The sequence below is a fragment of the Drosophila grimshawi genome, unplaced genomic scaffold (genome assembly GCF_018153295.1).
Source record: "Drosophila grimshawi isolate 15287-2541.00 unplaced genomic scaffold, ASM1815329v1 contig_311, whole genome shotgun sequence".
Lineage (NCBI taxonomy): Eukaryota > Metazoa > Arthropoda > Insecta > Diptera > Drosophilidae > Drosophila > Drosophila grimshawi.
The window spans coordinates 18109538-18136764 of record NW_025063098.1 but is presented as its reverse complement, the minus strand read 5'-3'; the positions used below and the strand labels follow the sequence as shown (position 1 = coordinate 18136764).

At 40.1% G+C, this 27227-nt stretch overlaps 1 protein-coding gene across 2 annotated transcripts; it reads right to left on the bottom strand.

Moving 5' to 3' along the window:
* Positions 1-1531: 1531 nt before the first annotated feature.
* LOC6567253 (homeobox protein Nkx-3.2) lies at positions 1532-27227 on the bottom strand. 2 transcript variants are annotated; one of them, XM_001993832.3, is made up of 4 exons: positions 26350-27225; positions 2219-2397; positions 2072-2157; positions 1532-2019 (listed from the first exon to the last, which is right to left on the bottom strand). In XM_001993832.3, the coding sequence occupies exons 1-4, from the start codon at positions 27113-27115 to the stop codon at positions 1815-1817; spliced, it is 1236 nt and encodes a 411-aa protein (XP_001993868.2). In that variant the 5' UTR covers positions 27116-27225; the 3' UTR covers positions 1532-1814. The 2 variants fall into 2 exon arrangements, with proteins under 2 accessions (XP_001993868.2, XP_032596135.1); XM_032740244.2 differs by lacking the exons at positions 1532-2019; positions 2072-2157; positions 2219-2397 and adding an exon at positions 10930-10959 and having other exon boundaries at positions 26350-27227.

The following is a 27227-nucleotide window of genomic DNA, read 5'->3' as shown; positions in this document are numbered from 1 at the left end:
AGTCGCTCGTGTGGAATTAATTTGGAGCATTGTATTTATGCAGAAGGATGTCCGCATTGCCTGGTGTAATCCCTGTGAGAGCTGTGCCATAATTGAAATTGATTTCTGGTGAAAGCAGCCACTTGTAAGTGGCTGTCGGAGTGGCAGCTATATACATTTATATATATATATATATATAGAGTATGTGACTCTGGAGTGGCAGCCGCATAATTTGACTTAATTGTGTCATTATGTGCTGCTATCTATAATGAGAGACAGAGAGAGAGAGAGATAGAGAGAGAGTGGGGCCTGGGAAAAGTAGGACTACTCAAGTCAAGTGTGATTTTGAGCCCATTAGCGCTGATCTTTGAGTTTGTTGACCTTTCGATAAGCGCGGAGTGGCATCTTTTGCCCCCGAAAATCGCTTTACAGCGACAGCCGCATAATTTTGAATATTTCACTTTGTTGTTTCTAGGTGGATCTATTTATTTTCACTTGTCAACAAAATCGACATAATTCACATTTTGATTTGTGACTCACATCAAACAAGCAATGGAAAACAAATCGCTGGCTAAATCATTTCTCATTTGCGTAAATTTGCAAATTTCAAAATTTACGTCTTCATAATTTGCACTCAGTTTTCGCAGTTTTACGATATTATGCGAGATGCGCTATACATTAGCAGCAATTTTTTTTGATTGATTTCTATTTTTATGGTCCAGCAGGGCATGTGCCCAAAATGCTAACAAAAAAAAAAAGCGTGGTAAGCAGCAAAGGCGCCAGCTGCTTATGGGAACTATATTTAGACATTTAAGCTCAGTGGGTATTTTTATAAAATGGTGATTAATTATGATATTACGATGTATTAAATAAAAGGCATGTAAAAACGTCAATTAATTGTAATGATTAAAAAGTTTGACAAAACAACAATTTATTGAATTTGAATTTAACGACATTTTGGTTTGTGTTTAGGCTGTGCTTTTTGTTTAGGTTCGTTGCTCAACTGAGCTTTATTTGGTGTGTGCATGAGTGCCAGTAATTTGGTTGGGAGCCTCACTACTATGCTACTTAGCGAAGACATCATCCATTTGCGAGCACTGCTTGAGCAAGAGGTTGAAACTGCATAGTGAACTAGTTCGGAGCTACAACAAATACCAGTATTTTGTGTAACTACTTGATGGAACCGGCTTTTAGTCCCGACAACAACCAATTATGCAGCTAACTGCTTGATAAGTCCTTGTCGTGCAAGCAGTAAATGCAGACAAACTTTATCCGTATATTCCAGCAAATTGGAATTACCTCAATCCAATTGAAAGCTAGACCAATTGAAAAATATCCCTCAAGGAAATATTAATAGGGAAATTCAAAGTAATTCCAATAAAGAAGAAAAAACAGCTTTTTAACTTTAGTTGTTTTCAATATTTATTTAAGATTGCATAAACTTAAAATTAGAAATGTGTCATAAACTACAAATCAGTTAATACAATAAATATGTATTGTGTGGCGAATTTCTTATATACATAGGTATATATAGGTATATATGTATATATATATGTATATATATGTATTATAGACACGAATCACAAGCAAATTATGCGAAATTTAATACTACAATTAGGAAAAATCATTATAAAAAAAGAAAATTGTTTTGCGTTTTCATTTTTTGGCAATTTAGAAGTCGCGTGTGTGTGTGGGTGTGTGTGTGTGTGCGTGAATTTTCATATCATAATCAGAACAATTTACAAATTGGGCTATTCACGTGTGTGTGTGTGTGTGTGTGTGAGTGTGTGTGTGTGTGTGTTGGGGAGAAGTTGGATTAAATTTCATCACTTTGATTAGTGGCCCAATTCCGGCTGTGGATTGTAGAGCAGTTTGCCATCCGAGTAACGCATTAGGGTCATCATCTTCAGCATGCGCAGATCTTCCTTGTCCCGACTGCTGCTGGAGTTGGCGTTGGAGTTGGAGTTGTGGTTGTTACTCAGATTCGATTGGTTTTGGTGGGTGGTCCTGCATCGCGTGGGATCTGCTGACTGGTCGGGTCTTTAAAATACTCAAGTCATTAACATTCTCTAAAAAGCAACTGTTCGCTGACAATTTGTTCACGCTCTGCACATCCTTTTTCAGCTCCTCCATGTCCCGCTTGAGTTTGGCCCGACGATTCTGGAACCAGGTGATCACCTAGCAAATATATAGATATATATAGCATAAATATGTATTATATATTTATTTTAATACTCACCTGCGCATTGGACAAACCCAAGCCGAGGGCGATCTCATCGCGATCCGCTGGCGACAGATATTTCTGATAGAGAAAACGCTTTTCCAGCTCAAAGATCTGCTGATTTGTAAATGCAGTGCGCGACTTGCGCTTCTTCTTTGGATTGGATCTCGTCGCAAAGATGTTCAGCGTGGAGGGATCTAAAAACAAGAATCATACAAAAAAATGTGTGAAATGTCATAAATTATGAATCGATGTGTCTTTCTCTCTCTCTACAAAAAGGTTGATTCGATTTGTGATTTGTGAGTGCCTCTATTAAGTTGAACTATCTGAGCATTGTTGGCTTGTTGGCTTTTACAGCCCTTTGAGCCCACTTTCAATTCAATCAGCACAGTTGAAACAATTTTTAATACACTAATTCCAAGAGGCCAACAAACCAATGGAATTCATAATAGACACAAATCGCTGGGCAGCAGTAAAATAATAAAAAAAAAGAAAGAGCGTTGGCATAATCTGAAGCGGCTTTGTTTAACTATACTCTATATATAGAAATCGCTTGATGTTGGCCCGATCGTCAAGTTTTTATGGGCGTTCACGCTGCCACAGTTTTGGGCTTGATTCTCTGTTGGAGTTTTTTGTTGTTGTTGTTTTTGGTGTTTCTTTTTTATTGGCAGCAACGCGTTGAATGATTTCCTTGATGGGAATTTTGTTGTTGTTGTTATTGTTGTTGTTGTTGTTCCTGTTGTTATTGTTGCTGTTTTCTTAAGCGTTTCGATTGGGGATTTGATTTGATTTGGTTTTGATTGCTAGGTATTTGTTTTGTTAGCATGTTTAAAGGTAATACGCCAGCTGATTGATGTTTTTTTTGAAATTATAAATTCGGCTTCGGCGGCGGAAATCACATTAGGCATTGTTTATTTTATTTATCGCGCGAGCTTTTTCAATTTTTGCTCGGCTTTCAATGGAATTCAAATGGATTTTATTAATGCATAAATTTCAATAGACATTTGCTCCACACTCATCTCTCAGAATGGCAACGGAAATGGCTGCCCGGCGAGGAGCAGGAAGTCTCTTTTGCATTGGCAGCTGTGCATTTTAACCCCTGACCAAAAAAAAAACGACAACGACTTCAATTGTTGTTAAACATGATGGACAATTAGTAATTAAGACGCCCATAATGAATACAATTTGCTCCTTGAACGGCCAGCAGCCTGTGCCCTTTGTTCATAAGGGGTTGGTTTGCGTCTTCTTCCGTCCTGCCTTTGACCCGAAGCCATTTTTGACACCCTTGTGATGTGTTTATTGTAAAGTTCATTTATCTCCACTCGGCTGCAACACGCCCATTTCTAGTAGAGCTGTAGGCAAAGGAAGTGCGCCTATTATTACATTTGTCTATCCAAAAGAGTGTATTTTTTCACCTACTCACAATATTGAATGTAAAGTCATGTTGCAGTATTTGAACAGTCATAAAGCAGACTGGGGCAGCTACAACTCTTTGGCAAGTGTATTGTTTGATGTGAATCATAATACAATAATAATAATAATCTTTATTACACTGTATAAATATTGCTAAGAATTACATAAATCGTATTTATGAAATACGCTGACTGGGCTAACAGAGCAAAGGGGGAAAAAGGAGCAGTCGGAAAGGGAGTAGCAATAAATGTTTGCAGTTATCGAAATATTTCACAAAATAATCATAAATAGTATGCAATGAGCAACTTTTTAGTTTAGCAAATACAACCATCAAAAAGTTATTCAATATAGGATTTATTATACTGGTTGAGATCGGATTACAATATCATTTAACTGTAATTCGTTCGAAGGATGAGCTAGATTGTTTTAATCTCTTTTGTTTCAAAAGATATCCTTTGAAAAATTACCCAATTTGGGCATTCCAATTTTTCCACATTTTAGGAGAATATTTTCGAGATCGGACCACTATATCATGTAGCTCAAGTAGCAACAATTGGTCAACAGATGAAAAACTCTTTTGTTTAATAAGTTATCATAATCAAACTGACTTTCTGCGTGTTATGTTATGTTCCTTGTAAGAAACTCTCAATAACTGACTGTAAATTGTATAGATTTCATAGGAACAATCGGAAGTTTCTTAAAATATAGAGTGTAATTCATATTCGGGGTGCCTAAGTTAGGCGTTCTCTCTTGTTTTCGATTAGTGGCGAGTATTAAGTTAATTTCGTAAGCATATTGCGAGTTGAGAGTTTTGTAATAATCCGATGTTTACCTAAACAATTGTCTGCGAGCTGTGTAAGTTAATAGAGCCGACATTATTATATGGCAGCTGCATGAAATTGAAGCGAGTTGCCAATTAAACTTTGGGCAATGAAGGCCGCCCACTTCAACTATAGGTTGTTCGTTCGTGCAACATGTAAAAAGACCACGCCACGCCTCTCATTAGAGTCAGCGGTGTCTCGAGTTGACCAAAATCGATATGCTGCTATTTGTTTTTTTCTCTCTGTTTTTATGGGTGTGTGTTTTGGCCATTTATTGCGCTTTATTAATTATGAAAGCAGCACTGTGAGAGGGGGGTGGGGTTGGGAGGGGGCTGGTCAAGTTATGCGCTGAGCCCCCAAACTAGTTGGCACTAACAAGTTACATGCGGACTAACACATTGGCCAACGAATTGGCCAACTGAATTATGGCCTGCACCCACAAAGCAGGTCGAAGCAGGGGCGGAGGATGATGGAAGTGGAAGTGGCAGAACAAACAATGTCATCAGCATAACTAATCACAATGACAGCAAAGGCGAATGGCGAGTGGCGAGTGGGATAGGGAGAGGGAGAGGGAGAGGGAGGAAGAGAGGATGTGTGTCTGTGTTGAAATACAGTGAGAAAAAAATAATGAAATTTTATTTAAAAAGCAGCTCATCTTATTTATTTATTTTTCAGAATGTACATTTTTAAGATGGAAGGAAATGTTGAAGTGCTTCTTGAAATACAGTGAGAAACAAATGAACTATTATTATTATTTTATTTCATTTTGTTAAATCTATTATATAATTTCTCGTTGTTAATTGTCCCTTTCCAAAATATGTTTCTAAAGATGGAGTTTCTTATTGAAAATTAATGATATTATTGTCATTGCCAGTTAAGAATAAGAAATAGAATATGAAATATGGATTATATATTTTCTTAAACAGTAGAACAATGAGTAATTGATTATTATTTGCAATATTCTTATTTTAATATGAAGACGAATCTCGAAATATATTGGTGTATATTTAAAACAACCAGCTAATAATATAATTACTTATATAATTCGAAATAGTTCATCTATCGACGCAAAGTTTCGCGCTCTGTTTTATTTAAATTGATTGCTCTTTTTTTTTCGTTCAGTGTAGTCAAAACAGGAGTACAAAGTAGTTGTAGCTGCCGCTTCTGCTGTGGGTGTCTTGGCCAAAATAAGCATAAATTATGCCAGTTGGCCAGCGTTGCTAATTGAGACACAAACACAAAATGACGCATTGTGCTCAGAACAAGGGCTTGGTTCTGGCTACTCAACTGACACGTCCCAAATGCCATTATGTATAGATATAGTAAATAGACGTATATATGTATTTGTCGCCTTTCGTGCCTTATCGCTGCCAGATCAGAGAACTGGGCCTAATGGCGTTGGCGGTAATTAGATAAATTAAGTAGCTGCCGCTCACACATAAATTAAAAGCAATTCATTAAACCTCACTGCACTTTTATTGGGCGCATTATAATGGCCAGATCTGCCAGTGTGGCTAAGTGAAAAGTACATCAGAAAATCAGTTGGCTATTGAGCCGCTTAAGTGTCAAAAAGGAATGAAAAGCAGAACAGTGGCAATTATGTTAATTAAGAGGCAACCAAAAACAGAGCGAGAGATAGAGAGAGAGAGAGGGAGAGATAGAGGGAGAGAGAGTGCAAGAAAAACGATTCAATTAAAGCCAACTTGAGATCAATCAGCTATCAGCTGCGATCAGCCCTCGGGCATCGAACGAGCCCCATAATAAAGTGCAGCATCTAATCCGGAGCAGAACGAAGAGCAGCAGCCAAAGTAAAAGCCCGAGGAGATTGAGATCTAGAGATCATCAGCACTCCATGGTGTATGTGTGTGTGTGTGTGTGCTACCAAGATGAGTATCGCATCAAAGCATCAAAGAAAAGTGTTCGTTGAGCAGCACACACAAGGTGCGCTGGTTTCACACGCTCATCAAATGCTCGGCCCGGCGAGTTGGTAAGATGAGCTGCTCTACCTAAGGTTGAGAGGTGTACACCAGCAGCCAGGAGAGCAGCAGCATGACATGTGGAATGTATGTGTGTGTGTGTGTGTGTTGTGCTGTGCTGTGTTGTGGTGTGGCAGCGGAAGACTCAATTAGAAGCCGATTGTGGGGATTTATGAGCACAAGGAATTTCACATTTTTCGGTTTAGCCTGGCTAAATACCTGCCAATAGCTTTCAAAAAGCTTCTTTTTCTTTTTTTTAAATTATGACAATGCGGCGACCTTCTAGCGAAAGAGCAAAAGAGCCGCAGCGACAAAGAGTTTTGCTAAAAGCGTTAATTATACGCCCCAAACCCCTTGGACCCCGGCCCAATCTTAGGCTCCAAATTGCTGGAAGCGTTCGCAGCGTTGCATTGAGTCGAAAACACAAAAAAGGAAAGAAAAAAAACCAAAATAGTGGGACCACAAATTGCGTTGTCCAGAAGCTCGAAAGCGTAATCAAAAACTAATTTTAATCCTGTTTGGGGCCACGCTGATGAGGGATCAGATTAATGCGACGCACTCACTCAGCGTTGCAGCAACCGACACCGAAACAAAAACGACACAAGGGCAAATCACTAACAAAATGCAAACAGGGGCGTCCCTGGGAGGGGGGACTGGGAGGAGGCAACACAGCACAACACAGTTGTCATCGAGTAATCTAGCAAGTTACTTCTGATATTTTTATTTTTTAATGCTGACTAACGCCATAATATCTAGCAGGGCTGACTTGGACCCCCTTGCTTGGTTCCTGGCTACGTCCATGTACGGAACAGAACCAACTGAGCCGGGGATCGCCTGAGCATTTTAGCGGTAGGTCCACATTAATTTATTCTAAATGGCTTTTTGAAATCTCCGAAACAACACAAGAAATTTACTTATGACGTTCAAGAAAAGGAAAAGAAACATAATATAACCACAAAATCCCCAGATAAAGATAGACAGAGACAGAGAGAGAGAGAGAGAGAGGGGGGGGGGGGGAAGATAGATAGTGAGAGGGAGAGTGAGAGGGAGAGAAGAGATGAGATGATGATTCAGATTCGGCTGGCAGAGCTGGCTGCATACCTTTTCTCACTTTGGCGTGTCTGCGTGTTGTTAGCAACGAAATTGATGAGTTCGAGCAGGTTATAAAACTCGATACCTTTTGGCTACCTTTGTTATTATTGTTGCTGTTGTTGCTGCTACCAAAAGCCGAAATACAATAACACAAATTAATATAAGAAGATGAGACAAATTTAGCCGCCGACAAAAGAGAGTTGCGCTTCAAAACAAGCGATCCACAAAAAAAAAATAAAAATAAAAACCCAAAGAAAAAAATCGAACGCAACGCTCCATAACGAGAAAGTTATAAATTTAGGTATTTTCATTTAGGTCTCTATGGGTTTTAAATGTTCGCGTCGTCTGTGTAGCTATACAGCTAACCATATGGGCTCCCATTCTCTCATTCAACTGGTGGGGTCTCTAACTGTCATCGTTGGCTGCTTGTTTACACGCTCGTAACGCGCTCTATAATTTCTTAAAGGCAAATCGGGTGCGGGGCAGATGAAGTTGGGGTAAATAGCGCGAACTAGTTGAATACGGTATCCACTTCCAAATGGAGCAGTGAGTTGGCTGTATGAAATTATCTATTTAAATATATCTATGTATATAGTATTCATTGTCCAGCTTCTCTCTCTATCTCTCTCTCTCTCTCTCTCTATATCTGAATAATAATTCGGCAATAAATCTGCCTTTTAAAATGTTTAAGTTCAACTTATTGCCTTCTTATTCAAAATCAAAAAACTAAAAGGTTCTATTTTTTTTGAAGCCATTAGTAAAATATTAATAATATTTATGTTGAAGTTCTTCATATATTCTTCACTGAAAAATAGAATAGAAATTCTGAATTTGGAAATGTTTCTGCCTTATCAAAGAATTTATAATATGGACAATAAATTCTGAGACATGAAATAAGTCTTCTTTATGGTGTTATTAGCAATATACATAAATATCTATGGACAGATAAATAACACAAATTAAGTGAAATTCAATAAAATTATGCGAAGGCATGTAAATTTTGCGGCACTTCTTTGCTTATTTTGTTATTTAACTAATGGCTTCATAGTCAGTCTAAATTTTGAATGAGGTAATATATATTTTTGCATTGGAAGAGTTCGATTTCCAGCTCATCAAATTCTTGCTGACTTTCTTCGCCCCTTTTTGGGCATTTGGGACTGCGTAAATTTCACTGATGTTGTCCCGCAGCTATTGTGATTGCTGAATTACATCCTGCAAACATAAACATGTCCAATAATTTGCAAGTGCTGGCAATTTGCGATGCCAAAGAACATGTCAATGGGACCGCAGGGTCCGTAATCAACTGTAGGCCTGTTATTAATAGCCTCATCAGTGCCGGCTAAATTTCTTCATATTGTCGACGACTTTCTTTTAGTTAGTCGCTGCGAACATGAAAGGGGATACCAAAAAAACCAAAAACATGAATGGGTATATCAACAAACCGTTAGCGCGCCATTTTCCTGGATGGCCCACAAAAATGAAAAGCAAAAAAAATATATGTACATATGTGTATATAAAATAAAAGCGGAGCGCCAGCAATCGATCGAGCGAGCAGGAATCTCAAACTCAATATATAATTGCAAGCCACGATATACTTGTGTTTTTTTGATATTTTGATTGATTTTAATGGCTGGCAAATCAATTGCAACACCGACGCAGCCAAACGAAGCGCCGAAAACGTGGTCATCCTTAATTCAATAATGAACACGTAAAGCTATGCTTAGCCCAAACTATGGGACGAACGACCACACACTGCTCCTTCCCCCTTTCCAGCGATCACCGATCACCGTTCACCGATCTCGCCAATCTCGAAGCTATGTAAAGCTTTAAGGGGGGAAAAACTGCGTCGTCTTCGTCTTTGTGTTCGTTTTCAACTTCGTCGTCATCGTCGTGTCGGCCCAGGCACAAAGCGTCGGCGCTCTTTGATCAGTATATATAAAATACTATGGCCACGCCCTTTAAAAGGTAGATTAAACGAGATGGCGCTCGGCCAACGTATACTTAAGTTAACGTTACGTAAAGAGCAATGAAGTCAGTCAGACGGTAGACGACGACGACGACGACGTCCACTTCGATCTCAAGTTGGACTTGCATGGTCTTACATCCCCAGGCGCACTTGGCTGCAGTCGCACGATTTGCTCAGACAGTGGATGGGAATGATTATTTTCCACTAATATAATAATATTATGATAATACATATTAAACTAAAAGGATGTGTTTGCAATAGTTTAACCGTTTTTCTGTACGTATTCTAGTTTATTGTATTAGTTAATTTAAGATTATTATTCCTATTTATTTATTTATACAATAACCATTAATGTAAATTATTCAATTCATTTGAATCACAATGCGCAATCTCTTTGTTCATTTCATAGAATACCGATCCATTCACTATAATCATAAATTATGCCACTTCTGATACATTGTTGTGTTGATATATGTTATTGCGTCCATTAGTCAATCTCTGATAACACAATTCGCCAATATTCATTTTATTTATTTATTGGACGTTATTTATCTAAGTTCATAATAGCAAGATATTTATTTTATTTATTCATTGAAAGTGAATTTATTTGCATATATATTTATATACATTCAATCAATACTAAGCTCAGTATAAAATTGGTTTTGATCTTCTATTGTGATTGATCTCTTTGGTCATTTTGTGCCACAGTGCGAGAATTGCTTGGTCAGAGCAGGAATAATAAAAATTATGTAGCGTTGCAATTTGGTTGCAGACACCGATGCTGGGGCAAAGGCAGAGTGGAAGACTCCACTCTTCAGACTCCAGAGCTTCCTGCAGTCTTCATTCCTGTGTGTGTGTGTGTGTTTGTATTTGTGCACTTGGCACATGGCTTCAGTTTTTTTTTTGGGAGCGGGTCCATTGAGTCCATTGGCTGCCGCTGCCACTGCTGTTGCAGTTGACTTTGCCTTTGCCTTTGCCGTTGTCCGTGCTACATCATTTTTATGTTTGCACGGCTTTTAGAAGCCACTGCCACAGCGAGTGGCAAGACGGCAGAATTGTGTTGTTGTTGTTGTTGGTGGTGGTGGTGGTGGCTCAGGGGCATGCATCCTTAAAGGGGGTGACAGCATTCGGCGGCATTGTTAAGTGAAAATCTGTATGTGCAATCGCTAACATCAGCTAACAATGGTCATCATCATTAAAATGCGATCAAAGAGCGGCTCGGCTTAAAGATCGCTCGTTACCAGCCTCCAATCCGCAAAGCCCGCTTCCCAACAACCGTACGTAGTCCAGGCTCTGAATCCTCTGCACTGATTAAGTGACCTTCTGCTCATCTCCTCCAAAGTAGGCCAAACGGAGGCTGTACTGGGACGGACCAGTGTTAGTTGGCTTAATGTCTTTATAAGTAGCATGTGCGTACGCATATAACTACTATATACTTATATGTACGCACGTGTGTGTGTGTGTCTGTGTGTGCTTATGCCGGTTAGTGGACTTCGATAGTTTAGCAGGCCAGGAAAAAGCAAAAAAAAAGTTAAATAAAAAAAAGTGCTTGTAATCAAAACCGTTTAAAAAACTACACACTAATTGAGTTAGAAGTTCGCTGGGACTTTGAACTGGCCGACAGATGAAAGGGGCCGACGTTTTATTGGTGGCACAACAAAATGCGTTGACAACAGCATAAAGCCAACAACAATGCCCCCAAGCAGCAAGGCAACAACAGCACATCCATAGATGAATGGATCCAACGACGACGAATCGACGAATCGACGAATACACGAGTAGACAAATGAACGGATCGAAGATGATGATGCTTTGTTAAACAAACCACCGCTAACATGGCCCAGAGACATTGCTCAATAAGTTTGGTAACTTGGTAACTCGGCTGCTGCCTAATGAGCATTAACTTAATTTGTATTACAATAAACAACAGCAACAACAACAAGAACAACAACAACAACAGCCAGCTGAGGAGCCAGACGAAGCGTTGATATTATGACAAGCTGTCATAAATTACAAATTAATGAATCTGAGACTTTGGCAGCACGCAATATCTAAACCAGGATCGATTTTGAGCTATACACATGCGACTCGAATGATACCCTGTACACACAAAACAGGGTAGCTTTGAGTACTATGAAATTTATGTTACAGAGAGAAGAAGACTTGTCTTATTCCATCCACGCGTTGAGTCTAAGTCGGTCTGTCTGTTGACAGTTCTGTCAGAAAGAAAATCGATAAATATCGATATGCGATACCATATTTTTGATTGAATCTGGATCGTTAATAGAGCCAGACGCATACAATTTAATATATATACTTTCGTATAGCAAGAATATTTATCAAGATCAAAATTTTAATTATTGGATACTTCTCTCATTTCAACCAACTTTTGGATGAAAATCATTTTTAGAGTTACTCATTACTTTCGAATTTGTTAATGTGTGAATACATTTCAATTCCAGCTGTGTGTTTTTATGTCCTTATTATTATATATTATATTATTGAAGAATACATTTTCCACAGTTTGTGTTTTTATTTGTTGTGCAACTTATTATAATACTTATTATCTACAAATCGAAGTACAGGTACAAAGTATCTCAAAGTCGGATACTGTCTTTATTAGAGCACTCTCACTTTGTGCTCTGTGTTGAGGTAGTACAGCAAGAACAAAGCAAGGGGCCAAGGGGACAGTTCAGGAGGGCAATCAAATCAGAGACAGCAGGTAGCCCAGACTAGAGTCTATGGTTCATAGTGCGATCCATCCAGATCTCAGACTCGATTTTCATCGATGTGATGATTCTTACTCTTGTTGTTGTTGTTGTTATTGTTGTTGCTGGGTTTGGTTCTTCAGGTGGCGGCATTGCCACCGCATTGGCTTGCCTACCTTACACCTCAGGGAGAAGAGGAGCCAAGATCAAAGACCGCACTGCCGACTTAATAACATAAATTAATCTTCTCATTGTTAAGCAAGTCGAGCGAGTAGACAGAGAGAGAGAGAGAGAGAGAGCGAGAGAGAGTGAGAGAGAGAGGGAGAGAGTGAGTGAGAGTGTAAGAGGGTGGGGTAGAGAGTGGGAACTGTTGCATGTGCATGCGTGCCGAAAATTAGAGAGGAACGCGCAATCGCTATGCTAATCTGCAAGTGATCTGCAGTCGGAGCTCTTCACTGGACTAACCAGATCCAGTTAACGCAGCGCACGAAACACATACAGAAAGATAAAAAAAAACGGCATTTAATTTAAATTTGAATTTAAGTTAGAATTTCGATTTGGATTTGATTTCATTCATTATTTCGAGCGGTGTGTGAATGAGCGGGTCAGGCGAGGGGCGTTTCACTTCGGATCGTGGAGGCAAGCGATGAGCAAAGCAAATCAGTTGGCAAAGTTAGTTTTTTATTTATTTATTTTTTTTCCAGTTTTTGTTATGCGTGAGATCAAAGTAAACATGCCGCCGGGCCAAGAGATGACGAGGAAACAGGGATGAGGTAGGCAATCAAACGTGGCAAAATATGTAGACGATTTTTTGATCGAACAACGATGATGATCATCATCAACTGAGCAACTGATCAACTGAGCAGCAGCAGCAGCAACAGCAGCAGCAGCAGCAGCAACAGCAGCAGCAGCAGCAGCATCAGCAGCATCAGCAGAAGGCATTAAGTATTTGAAATGACTTTCCGGCATTAGGCATTCGGAGAGTGGGAAATGAAACGAGCGCAGCAAATTAGCTAATCAACGCCCATTAGTAGGCAAGGGTATTGGAATTTATGATAAATTTCCGTTAATGTGCCACGCAGCAGCAGCCTCAGCAGCAGCAGCAATAATACTGACTGAGGCACGAGCAGAACTCACAATTCAAAAACAAGTTAATTTTCAGCTTGATAATCCTCATAGTCTCCCCCACCCTCCCCTGCCCCGTGCACCCGCCTCTGGCAATCGGTTACGGGTCAGATTCGAGTCCAGGGATCGTCGCTGTGATAAAGCAGCCAACTTTATAACTCACGCAGCAGGACGTGTGTGTGTGTGTCTCTCTCTCTGTGTGTGTGTGCGTGTGCTAATAACACATAATTTTCTTGTAAAACAACCGCTGCGCATCGTTATCGTTATCGTTATCATTATTGCGAGTCTTTATGTGCGCCTGCATGTTCACTGCCACTTGGCCAAAAGGCGTTGGCTGACTGCCTGCTCCCCGGCTCCCCCTCCCTCTTCGAATGCAGAATGCCCGGGTTGGAACTTGCTCAGTTGCCCGGGACAATATTATTTTATTTATGTTTATCGATATTGCCAGCCAGATAAGCAGTCGTAATCGCAAGCAGGCAGCCAATCGATTGTATTACTTATGTTGGTGCGCTCGTAGGTTTCCCTTTTAGTGGGCGCCATAAAATCACCAGTTGCCATAGTTGCCTTTACGACACTAAAATGTCGGATAACATGAATACAATGCAAAGAAAGAGGCAGAATGAAAGGGGCAGAGACAGAGAGAAAGAGAGAGGGGCAGAGAGAGACTGCGATCACATTTAATCGAAATGAAATTATATTTAATCAGCTGCTTGGTTAAAATTGCTGGGTTCTCTTTATGTTAAATTTGTTGGGTTTATGAAACAAGGAATTTAATAATTAAAGATGTGCATTATACTTATAAGGCTTAAAGTGAAAACAAGTAAGAATTCTATAGTCACTCGACTACAAGACTATCCTGAACCCATCTGACCATTTTATTATACTTTTATTGCGAAATTTCCCTTTAAAAAGTTTTGCACACTCAAATGTAAGCATGCATGGAAGTCAGTTAGTGTTTTATCTTGCTATCCCTTCAGATCAGGGAATAATATGTATCAATTGTAAGGATATGCCATTAAAATAGCGTCGTTTATTTAATAAAATAAACTTGTTAAGCGGTAGGTAAACCTGAGTTTTATTTGCTTTGTTGATGCTGATCAAGAATATATATTCCTGCACTTTGAATGGGTTCATAGTTAAGTCGCTATTATATAGACATAATGAGATAATGTAAGTTATTAACTTTTAGGGAATTTAAATGCGATTGAAATCGATGTTGTTAAGACTTATTGCAATGGCTGCTTTGGAAACGAGTTTGTAAAACTGATCCAGCGCCGATGTCACTGACATGCTGCTAATATAAGCAGCGTCCATTTGCATAGCTGTTGCAGTTGCAGTTGCAGTTGCATGTGGAACACGCCAAGAACTAGTTACAGTTATGGACGTTTGTCATGACAAATAAACTGCGCGCGAGGTCATAAATTAAAGTATCAAAATGCGTGTGTCGCACGCAGTCGTGCAACAAGGAGTGCAGGGGTGGAAGTGGGGTGGGGGGAGGGGGTTGTGGTGCTCTGGTGTTCTGTTGAGCTTGGCACACGAACTCCGTGCTGAAGGCAGTGGCCACCACCTGACGACATGTCAGAGCCAATTGTTAAGCCGTTGATATATGTTGTTGCAAGCAACTACAGACAGTTATATAAGCAGACACACACACACACACGCACACACAGACACACACACACACATGTATATATAGGTATATGTATGAGGTGGGCGTGTCACCTTTTGCGCCTTTGGCGTGTGTAATTGCAATGCTCGTTGAGGCGAGTGAATAAAATATGAAAAACAATAAATTTACAACATTAATATGCAAAAATTTGAGCAACTGTTGTTGTTGTTGTTCTTTTGTTTTTGTTTTTGTTGCAGCTGCAAACAACGCACAGATTTATTTAATTGCCAGCGACAAATATGCAAATGTATGTGTGTTGTTGTTGTGTGTGTGTGTGTGTGTTGAAAAATGTATGCACACATTTTTGTTGTTTGTCAATGCAGTCCGCCTCGCAGTCGCTGTCGCCGTCGCCGTCGACGTCGACGTCATTGTCGTTGTCGCCAGCGTCGAGCTCGTGGAATTTATTTAATTAAATCTACGCCCCGTTGGCTGCCGGCCACGGCTCTGATCTGCCAAATACGCATAAATTGCGTAGTTTATGCTCTTTGGCATTTTCTGCAAGCCAATTTTGCCGCAGGGGCATTGAGGCAGTTGCTGCTGCAGTCGCAGTTGCAGTTGCAGACCGCAGTTGCGGTCGCTTAAGCGCCCATTACGCATACGCAGCGTTTGCCGCGACGCTTTTTGTGGCAGTTGAGTGGCCGCAACTGGCCAACAAATGATGCTTTATGACAATTTCGTTGACGTTTACAAATGTTATCGACTTCTGCCCAACTGTAGCCGAAGCCGAAGCTGAAACTGCAGCAGCAGCAGCTCATTTCAATTAACATAAAAATGCGTTTAATATGCTGGAATATGGGCAGAATATCTATTAATTACTTATTAATATATTAATTGCAAATATATTTCTGAAAAATAGAAATACATATGCTTCGCTGAAGTCAATTGGAATCTCTTTACCATATCTCATACTTATTTATTAATGTATTAATTAAAAACCCAAAAACATTTGATTAATCTATCTATTTGATCAGAAATACTTTTCATATTAAAATTGAATTTGAGGAACTCAAATACCACATAAATTAAATACCCAGGAATTTAAGAGTTGTTCTAATTTAATTTTAATTTTTAATTGTGCAAAAAACACAAAAACTTTCATATCTGTATTTGACCCATTTCTCTAACCCATTTTAAATTGCCGAATTCTTGCCACATATTCCGAAATTCTCCGCGTATGAGTCAGCAGAAAGCTTATGTGAAGAATTTAAAAGGAATTCACATCATTTACCGGCTATTCCACACACACTCATACCACACACTCACACTCAATTCGATACACTCAGAGAGTCACTTGGTCAGATTTTGTGTGTCATATAACTTAAGTCCTTTAGCTGTTTTTATACTGCCAATTGATTTGGTTGTTCTTATACGCCAGACTTGCTGGCAGCGAATATATATATATATATATATATATGTAGTTGTTGACAGAGATATGAATACACTCGAGTGTACTCAAAGTTGCTCTACTGAATGGTATCTGCTTTCGATCGCTTTTGTTGGCCGCTTCTTATGTATGTTTGTATTCTTGTCTATATATATCAATCCAGTTACAGCTGCCTGGCTGGGCCATAAGTAGCTTGGCCATTGTTAGCCACGATCCCAGCCAACCAGCAGCAACAACAACAACAAGAACAGCAATAATTTGGAATACATTGAAAGTGTCGAGGGGCAACAAAAGCGCATAGTTAAGCATAATTTAATAGATACGCGGCCAAGTTTTGCAGTCTTTTTATGGTTGACACTATTGTCTAGGCCAAGTTTGTATGTGGCTGTCATAAAGTGATGAATGCATTATTATTATTATTATTGTTATTGTTGTAGCTGCTGCTGTAGCTGTTGCTGTCAGCCTGCGTGTTGCTGTTGCTGTTTCTGTTGCTGCTGCTGCTGCTGTTGTTGTTGTTGTTGTGCATAGTTTGTTAGGTCTTTGTTGAAAAGCGTTAATTGAGTGTTGCGAATGTGCACCGGCAATTGAAATTGTTTATGACTTGCAGTTGTTGTTGCAGTTCGTCTAACAATATGCTGCAATCGCCAAAGACTGCGCCTAATGGAATAGCGGCATTATTCACATTTGAGTTATGCACTTGGCTAATCAGCGGCGACATCTAACTCAGATCCTGCACAAAAGGATCATCAAACTGAAAGTACTTTTCCTCAAACTCGCACTTTACAATGCCTCCATTTGGGTCTAATTAGTGGCTGGAGCCGATTAGCTGAGATGCTTTATTAATATTAATTCTCATTGCGGGAATTGACTGAAGTTTGGAGGCACTTGAGTCAACACAACTGGCAACGCTACCGGCAGCCACTTGAAGGCGTCTTCCATGCAGTCAATATCCATTGAAATTTTCCGATTCGTTTCTTGTATTTAGTGCATTTTAATTGCCGTAATTAGCGAGAGCGAGAGCGACCCAAAGACACTCAAGTGGCTTCTGAAGCGCTCCAGCTGCCGACTGACTGCTCCGGCTGGTGATGCTGCTCCAAAGAATGGCCGCCAAGGCGGAAGCAGTTGACTGGCTGCCCAGCCATAAAGATACGCCATAAATTAACACCAAACCGATTAGTGAAAAGTGCCGATCCATATCGTTACACATGTTTTGTGTGTATAGTCGTCCGATAAGATCGAGTCCGAAGTCGCCCGGAATCACTTGGAATATTGGCACATTAAATTCAATTAAGCTGCTGACTTTGATCGATAGCTGCGATAGCAGCCCTGCTTTAGGTCCAGGCCAACTTCGGGCCTTCCTTAATGAGGCTGTTAAGACACTTAGCCAGATATAATCATTTTTATAGTCTTCGGTAACTGGCATTGCTGAATGCTTTATGTCCTAAACGTGCTCTGATACTAAGTAAACTATTTACAAGTCTATTCAGTCTATTAGCTGTTATATAAAAATAAATTTTAAAATATAATAATAATTGTCATTAAATTTGATCGAAAATATTCTTTATTTCGTCTGCTTATCGACTAGCTAAATTTTCAATATATTCAGTTAAGATGAGCAAGTTTTACTTTAAAGTATTTTGATATTTCTAGTGTGTAATTGAAGATTTGTATTGGAATTTGATGTAATTTATTTGGCATGTCATGTCAACTAGCAGACATGTAAATGAAATGATGAACACCAACCTAAAAAAAACGAAAGACCGATCCCCAGGTTAAGTGGCAGTTGGCCAACCCTTGTGCAGTGTTTTTGAATTTGTGTGTTTTTATGTATATATATATATTTCTTTTTTAGTTTTTGGCTAGTTGGCCCCTGGCATTTGTGTTTAACACTTTAATTGTGATTACAAGCTGCAATCAAACGGCAACAAAACGTATTGGAATCAAGCAAACAACACCAGCAACAAGAGGCCGGAATGAGGTTGGCTGGGGAACCAGTGTTTGACTGCCTGTATAAATGACTAACTGACTAAGTGACTGACATTGGCACTCGAGCCGGCGGCTAGCGCTTCCACTTCCACTTTTTGACTTGGGCCACGGCCAAAACTCTGACTCTGACTCTGGTTCTGGCAGTGGCTTTGGCTCTGGCTGTGGCTCGGGCTTGGCTTATGTGGATGGATGCATGTATAAACAGCAACAGTAACAACAAGCGCGTCATGTCGCTGGCTTTATTAAATTACTTGTCAAAAGTGCACACTCACACTCACACACACACACACATACAGAAACGCACGCGAATCTTGCTGTCTGAGCTGGCTTAAACTGCAACTGGCCAGCTCGAAAACATGAAACAGCCCGACAACGACGACGATGACGCCTGCACATAAGCTACTCACACAAGCATATGGGCTGGAGGGGTAGAATTACGGGGTACTGCCAGTATGGGCAGGGCCTGAAGTACGGGGCTTAGGGTAAGGGTATACATATCGCATAAGTATAAGTATATTCGCTGGCATAACAAGACTTGTCACAATAATTCCGCGTCAAACTCAGCGCACAAGAAAAAAGGGAAATGTAAAAAGCAAAATAAAAACGAAAAAATTGCCGTAAAACTCAAAATCAATTATTGCCAATGTGAGGTATTTTTATTTTTATAATTTTTGTTAGCTTTTGAGTTGTACGCAAAACGTATACGCGTCGTTGGCAGCGACACCCGCAAATTACTCACCCACTCGGCAAGCGGACGGCGATTAATTAATCTTGTCAACGACTGCAAGTCATTTACCTTCAACAGCAATAACAGCAACGGCAACAGCAACAACAACGACAACAACTGCAACACGACAGTGCATCAAAATAGTCAAATTAATTTTGTTCACACTTTAATAAACGATTAAACAAATACGCAGTGGCAGCTACAGTCTGTGTCCCCTCATCCAGCCAAGGGCCTTGCTGTGGGCGGAAGAAGGTGTTAAACGTTTTGTTGACATTGCCAGCAACAACAATAACAACAACGACAGCAGCCGCCCCCTTTTGTTGTGTGTTGAGTTTTATGTTGCTGCGCATTTCGGGGAAGAAACATTTTTCACAGCTTCCAATGATTTTAGCGTGAAGTTTGTCGCTGACTTTAGGCTGGTTGTTGTTCCTGTTATTGTTGTTGTTGTTGCTGCTGCTGCTTGTTTTCTTGCGGTGGTTGTTTATTGCTGCTGCTGCTGCTATTGCTGCTGCCTGCTGTTGTTGTTGTTGTTGGGCGTTGTTGGCTATGCATGTAAACAACTTGTGCATTTTTCCAAATCACTGAATTTCTTTTCAATTTTGGCTTTGAATGTTCGAAATTGTTTGGAATTTGTTATGCTTTTATTATGGCATTTGGTTTAGGGTATTTTCAGGGTATTAGTAATGTTTTGGGAGGGTTGAATGCGCCCTTCCCGCATGTAAGGGTGCAGAGTGAGGACTTGTAATAACAATTTGGAAAGTCAACGGAAGCAAAAGGTATTGATTGAGATGATCATAATAGAGATGTGTCTGTGCGATAAATGAACTGTGAAGAATATGTTAAGATAATTCAATAAGCTCTCAGGCTGAATTTTGGTGCATATTAAGTCAATTATTACAATTTGCTAAGCGATTAAATATCTGAAATGTAAATCAGAAATACTTTATCAAACGCAAAAATTACGTACAAAATTGGATAACTTATTTATTGGATCAGCTAATTCGAATATTGTATATATAATCTAATTTAAGACCTCTTCTTAGATATCATTGTCAATATGAATACAGAACTAAAATGGTTATACAATCTGATGAATGTTTCATGTAGGATGAAAAACCAAAAGAATATATATATAAATATATATCCAGCTTGCTGTAGGTATTCTACTTTACATCACTTATCGCTCATTCTATCGAATAAGAGTCACATTATTCATGTTAGCAATTCGTCATGACTGAAGTTCTTGTATCAAATGGAGCACATGTCGCTTGCTTGAGTTGAACTAATTGCCCGCTGCTCAACATTAAATTTTGCATTATAATGCGCATTCATCTCGCATCAAACGAGCTGCGATCCACTTTCTGGATCTAGAGCACAACTGCTGAAGTGTCGACATGCAGTTCGAACCCATCAGCTGAGGCACCTGCCGGCGCAACTAATGGGTCAGAAGACACACAAGAAAACACCTTGTCTGCTTGCCTGCCTGCCTGCTGGGACACTTTTGCGGGCACTTCCTTTGGAGCAGACTCTGCAGCCCGCATCTCGGAGCTCCTTAATGTCAGAGCTGTGAAGCCGTAGCTGTGAATAATTTCCCCATCCGCTAGTCTGAGTCTGTGGGGCCCTCTTTGGCTCGTTTGTTCGGCATCGTTGCTAATGATTTCAATGCATTCATTTATGCTGCCTTTTCAGCATTTATCATCAAAGACTCAATGTAGACAGTACCGGACTTTCGAGCCGTGCCCATGTAAATATGATTTGTTGCACTTTACCATTTTCTCGTTTAACAAACATATCTTTTTGTATCCTTGCAGAAGGTATTACAATTTTGTCATAGTTGTTGGCATAAAAACTTGGATCCTACTCAGTACAGATATTATTGATTGTTATTAGTTGTGCATCTAGTATCTATGAAAAACTCATAGGCATATAGATTATAGATATGCTTGATAATAATTTGACTGTCATAGAAAGAGCCTATAAAAAGTTCATGGCCATCGAACCAGGCTTCGGTGTAAACAATCAAATAAATATTAAAGTTACGAGTTGTGAGCAAGTAACCTCTGGTTGACAAATGTGTGTTAACTTCGTGGTGCCAAAGATTGTCGATCTTTCCTATCTATGTATGTTGGCAGTACCTGTTTGCTAGTGAGGCACTATGAATTGCGATGGGCTAATTGCCCACACCGAGACGGAAAACTGGTTTCTCTAGGCGCCAAGTGACCCATATATAGAAACCCCTCACAAAGCACAGCGATAACGAGCAGAAGACTCCGGCTAGTCAGTCAATCAATCAGTGAGGTTTTCCCGGTGCATTTTGGCTGCAACTCCCCATTTGCGTTTGGCTGAACGCATCAATTTAAAAATGAATCGCGAATTCTCTTTACTCCTTGCCTGTGGCCAGTTGCAATTGCATTGCGGATCTGGTCAATTGCCCAATGGCCCAAACGGGTTACTTGGGGCATTGGCTGTTTTCTTGTCTTGTTTTTTTTTTTATTATTTTTATTTTTATTTTTTTTTACGAGAGAAAAAGCGTTTTTAAATGGCTTTTGGAGTGCGTGGCGCGGGCTTTTGATGTGCCTCTTCACATGCTGAAAATTCACGGCTCTGGCGGTCTGCGTGGTGATTAATGTTTGGCATAAACGCGAGTGTGAATGCGAATGCGTTTTTAAGAACTTTGACAAGGTCCTGACTTGCCCTGGGCCGCCCATATGTCTGGCAGCGGATCTGGCTCTCGACTCTCGACTCTGAAGTCAACTCATTTGTTTTGGCTACCCTTTTTATTCTCTTTGGTAAGGCAACATTTGGCTGGGCCTCCCATATGGCCTCGTCTGATAAAGTTATTGCCAAAAATTGTGTGTATGCAATTGTCTCTCTCTCTCTCTATCTCTATCTCTCTCTTTCTCTCTCTATCTGTCTCTCTCTCTCTCTCAGTGTTAGTTGTCTTGCTGTCGATGCTTGATTTTCGCTTGTCTCTATATACGCTTTTATATGGCCGGCTTGCCGGCTTTGATCTTGACGTGGCGCGGAGGGGTAATGGGCCTGGCTAAGAAAAATGCAACTTGAGCTCAATTAGTGCTCATCAAAAGCGTGCAGGTAACACCTTCAATGCGTTGCTTTGCACACCCCTTACAGTCTGACATATATATATATAAACATATATATATGTATATATATATATATATATATATATGTGTGTGCGCCTTTAAGCAAGCGAGTCACTTGCTGTTGTTCGGCTGCAATTTGCACAAAGGAACTGTTGTTGTGGACCACCCGTGTGTGAGTGTGTGGCATGCAGCCTCGCGGCAGGAGGAGCATGGCTCGGAGTGAAAGCAAAATTGCTGAATTCTTATAGCTGCTGCTTACAAGAACTGCCACGCAATTTCGTTTTGTTGGTATTTTGCGAATTTTTAATGCCCCAACTAGGCATTCAAATGCTTTATGGCCATACAACACGCTAACTCATATTTTTGTTGCCAATTTTACAACAAGCACATTTTTTTGTTAAGAAAATCACTTTTTTTTTGCTTATTTTCTTCGAGGCGCAACCGTTAATTAGCGAATTTGTTCGAGCGCCAGCTTGTCAACTTGTTGGCTAGCTAAGCTCAAAGCCATTCAGTTTTTTTGTTGTATTTATTTTTTTGCAATTTTGCATGCCATTTCACATAGAAGCAACCTCCCAAACACAGTTCCAGCTGTCTGTAAGAATTTGTGATTTTTTTTACGCGCCTGCAGTCATTTGATTAATTTTATTGAGGCAATCGATTTGCGGTTTTAACTTTGTAATTTTCATAGTAGCCTTAACTTATATATATATACTATTATTTTTTTGTATTTATTGTTTTTTCTCCGGTTTTAATGTCATTAACAAATTTTTGTTGAAACGTTGCGCTGCTATTAATCATTTGAAATGAATTGTTTTTTCACTTTATTGGATTTTCTTTTTGTTTGCTTGATTTATGTTTGAAAACTGTTGTTGATTTTTGCCAGCCACTGTTTTGATTATCCAATGGGTTAATACGCCTTGTGACGCGCTTACCCTTTCCCGCTAAAGCATTTAAAATGAATGAAATTGCATTTTGAAATCTTTACGATTATTATGCGCACTTGATTCTGAAGTGTTTCACTGAATTGTTTATAATTATTCGCAGATATTGCAATTAGTTTTAAGGTTCAATACATATGCCAAATGTTAGTGAAACACGGATATTGCTTTGAGCTTAACTCCATAATTAGTTAAGCTCTGGTTTTCGATCAATTATATAAAATAATACTCTAAAATTGTAACACTCTTATGCACTTAGTATCGTTGTAGTCAATCTCTGCACTCGCTAACTGCTTATTAGTTGATTTTATTCAAGCTACAAACAATTTCCATAATAATTAATTATACAGTCCGAACATATATCATTATCAGATGTTGAAAGACCAACGGCTCTGAGCAAATATTGTAACTGGGAATTAAAAATCAAATTGCCACTAATATGTCTGATATATATCTGGCTAATGTCCATGTACATATTGGCTGCATGTTCTATGAGCATAACATCGGCATGGGCGTGCCACTTGTGGGCGTTCGATAATCATGGCACGCCATTTTGGATGTCACGTTGCCCAGACAGATGTTGGAATATATATATATATATACAGTTGCATCTATCCTTTGTTTCCTACACAGGAAAGCAATTTCGCCATCAACTCATCCAACTGTCGATTTATTATGACTATGGATAGATGTATAGATGGATGGGTGCATTGATGGTATGCCAGGCAGTTGATGACGTGACTGAAAATTGCATTCTAACAATGTTGGTTAAAATCTAGTTTACATGGTAGTTAGCAGCTGGCGAAGCAGCTCGACACATTTTCTGCTCATGACTTTGTAATTATACAAATTACAATATATTCGATGATTTTTGGCACCCTCTTGACTCAACATTAAGTATACGTCTAGTTGAACTAATTTGTTTCGACTTCGCCCGCGTGTTGTGTAAAATGTTTACACTGCTATCTGTCAAATCAACTGTCAACTCAAAGTGCCATCATAAGATCTTTTTGTTGTTAGTCTTCTTGTTGTTGTTGTTGTTGTTGCTGGTTTGGTTGTTGTGCGTTTTGTGGTTCATGCTTGGCTGGTTTGAGTCTTTGGCTGCCATTGCGGCAGTCTTTTGTCAAGTGGGAAAAGTTTTTCAGTAATTAAATTGCAATTAAGGCTGCATCCGTTTCTGTTCCCCCTCCCTCTCTCTCTCTCTCTCTCTCTCTCTCTCGCCAGCACGATCTATCTCTCTCACTCAGTTGTTGCCTCTTTGTGCGTCTGTGCGTTCAATAACTTAACTGTCTGTGCCAATTGTCTTGGCGTTTTATGAACAGCAGCTGCAGAAGCAGCCCGTGCCACCAGACCTCCACCAAATACCCCCTGCCTTTCAGCCATTATTAAGCATTATTCTTTTTTTCGTTGATAATGTTGTGCTTATAATTGACGAGCCCTAACGACAATTTCATTCTACGAAATCGCAACAGCTTTTCAGCCATTTCCACGTTTTCCACTTCCATTTCCATTTCCATTGTAATTATCTGGATATGTGTCGCTGTGCCCGCAATGAGGGTTATTAAGAACTTAAAGTACTCCACCTAATTACTGCCAACTGCTCTCAGCCGGAAGTGAGCAAGAATCATTGTCTGCTCTCTGTCTATCTCTCTCTCTCTCTCTCGCGCGCTCGGCTCAACTGGCGGCGATCTGCGCTTTTGATCAACATCTTATTAACAAAGATTGTTGCAAAGTGCAACAGAGAAATTGCAAAAACCGGATGACTGCATGGTGGCAGCCTTGGGAAAACAATTTTGTGAAACGTGGCGCTAAAATATCAGATTTGCTGACGCAGGGCCCAAAACTATTGGACTGCAATGCATACACTAAAAAAAAGCCACAAGATTAAATGAAAAATAAGAAATTCCTTAAAACTGTTCTTGGAACTAGTTAAAGCGATTTTTAAAACATCTCAAAAATAAGCGATTTTTAAAACATCTCAAAAATAAGAAATAAAGTAAAAATTAAATATAAATTATATCAGAGATTGAAAAAAATTGCATGTAAATAAAACTGCTTTTGGGACTAGTTAAAATAGATTGTTGAACCTTTTCAAATATCTCAAAAAGAAAAACAACAAAATGAATAAACTATACTATGAAAAATACACAATATATACAAATACAAAATATAAAATATATATAGAGAAACAGTTTAAGATTTGTTGTTGAAACATCTTTAGATATTTCCTTCGTCAAAATATTCGCTTAAATTTTAAGATCTACAAAAAACTCGCCAATTACAACAGAATTATGACAATATTATTTACTTTCAACTGCGACTAACTTAAATATTTTGAAAATTGACACTTTTTGCAAAATAATTAGTGTATTTGTCGACTTTCACCAAATAGTAACTTGATGAGAGAAAACCCAATTTTGGGGTTTCCCCGAATTAAAAACAAAAACCGTCAATAGTACTTTAATTTGCCTGAGTGTACAGGTATAATAAACATAATCGTAAACAGCATTGTAAGCGTCAGCATCATAATCATAATCAGATTGGTGGCCAGCAGTCAATGCCAGTAGCCGCCGCATAAGTAACTGATTAGATGGGCATCCAGTTGCCAGTTGCCAGTTGCCAGTTGGAGGATGCCACGAATTGTGGCTGTACGTGCGGCGCGTAAATTCAATTTCAGTAGCCGCGATTTATATATTCTTTTTTTTTTGTTGTTGCTTTTTTTCTTTATGGAACTCGCAACAATTGAGTCAGCGACGAGAGCTGATGGACTGGTCTGGGGTACAGGTCGCTGGGGTAGGTTGCGGGGGGTTTGCATGGAGCTTAACGAGAAATCAACGCCGCTAAGCAAATTATGCCGAACGATACGCATGCGCCAGATCAGCGTTGATCAGCGTTGATCAGAGATTGAGAAAGGCAACAACAGCAGCAACAACAACAACAACGATGGAGGCAATCAAAGAGGAGACCAAGAAACCGTGTCTGGTAATGGCTAAAATTGATTTAGCCACCTCGAGGCTGCCTGACCTTACTACTGTTTTTACGCTTTAAGCAGAATCTCATCAAGACGTAATGACAACAATTGATCAATCGCTCCAGTCGAGCCAAGTTAATGATGTTGCTGCCTCTGCTGTTGCTGCTGCTGCTGCTGCTGTTGATGTTGACCAACATCAAATCAGTTTAGATTTAAATCTAATTTATTTGCGGTTGCCTACTCGTCTTACTCTTCTATGCCACACTCACCCTGCTCCTCATCAAAGTTTTTGGTGGATAGCTGGAACAGTGCATCGAGTGGTGTATCTCCGCCCGCGGTTGCTGCTCCCACTGCTGCCACGCCTGCTTTCTGGCTGGGATCACTTGAGGCTGCTGGTTTGTTTGTTTTATTGGCTTCATCGAGGGGGCAGCAATCGGTGCTGCCATTGCTGCTGCTCGAGCGCTGTGAACGCTCCGAGCTGCCATCCTCGGAGGGTATCGGTATTCGGGCGGGATCCATGCTCATCTGGCGCAACAGCTGCGCCTGAAAGTGCTCCTGCAGCTGCCTCTGATAGTCCCATGCCAAGCGCTGCTCATAGCTATGGAGCAGGCCGGGCGGCAAAAACGGATGTAATCCGGCATGCAGCAAGGGCGCCGCCTGCGAGACTGTTATGGGCACCTGTAGACGCTCCTGCAGCAGCACAGATGGAGCTGAAGCTGCGGCTGCAACTGGAGCTGGAGTTGGACCTTCAGTTGGAGCTTCAGCTGGTGTCGCCGCCGTCTTCCGATCATCGCCACAGCCCAAAATGTCGGCTATGGAAAAGCTTTTGATGCGTTCACCTGCCCCAAATTGGCTGCATTTGCGAACACTTTGAATTGTCGCCGGACTGCGAAGCATTCGCAAGCGTTTTATGTTGAGCGGCCTCATCGTCGGCGGCGGTGGACTCGGCGAGCCCACAGAGATCTCGGATACGGCCGGACTGCTGCAACTGCGCGTTGCAATCATTTCTACGGGACTTGGCGTGCGTTGCGGCATTGTCTAAAATTCAGCGTTTAATTTCACATCAACTAATGCTGGGCGCACATTTTTTCACATTCGAAAACGCGTCGGCAAAAACGCGAACGGCGAACAAACGAACAACGTGCAA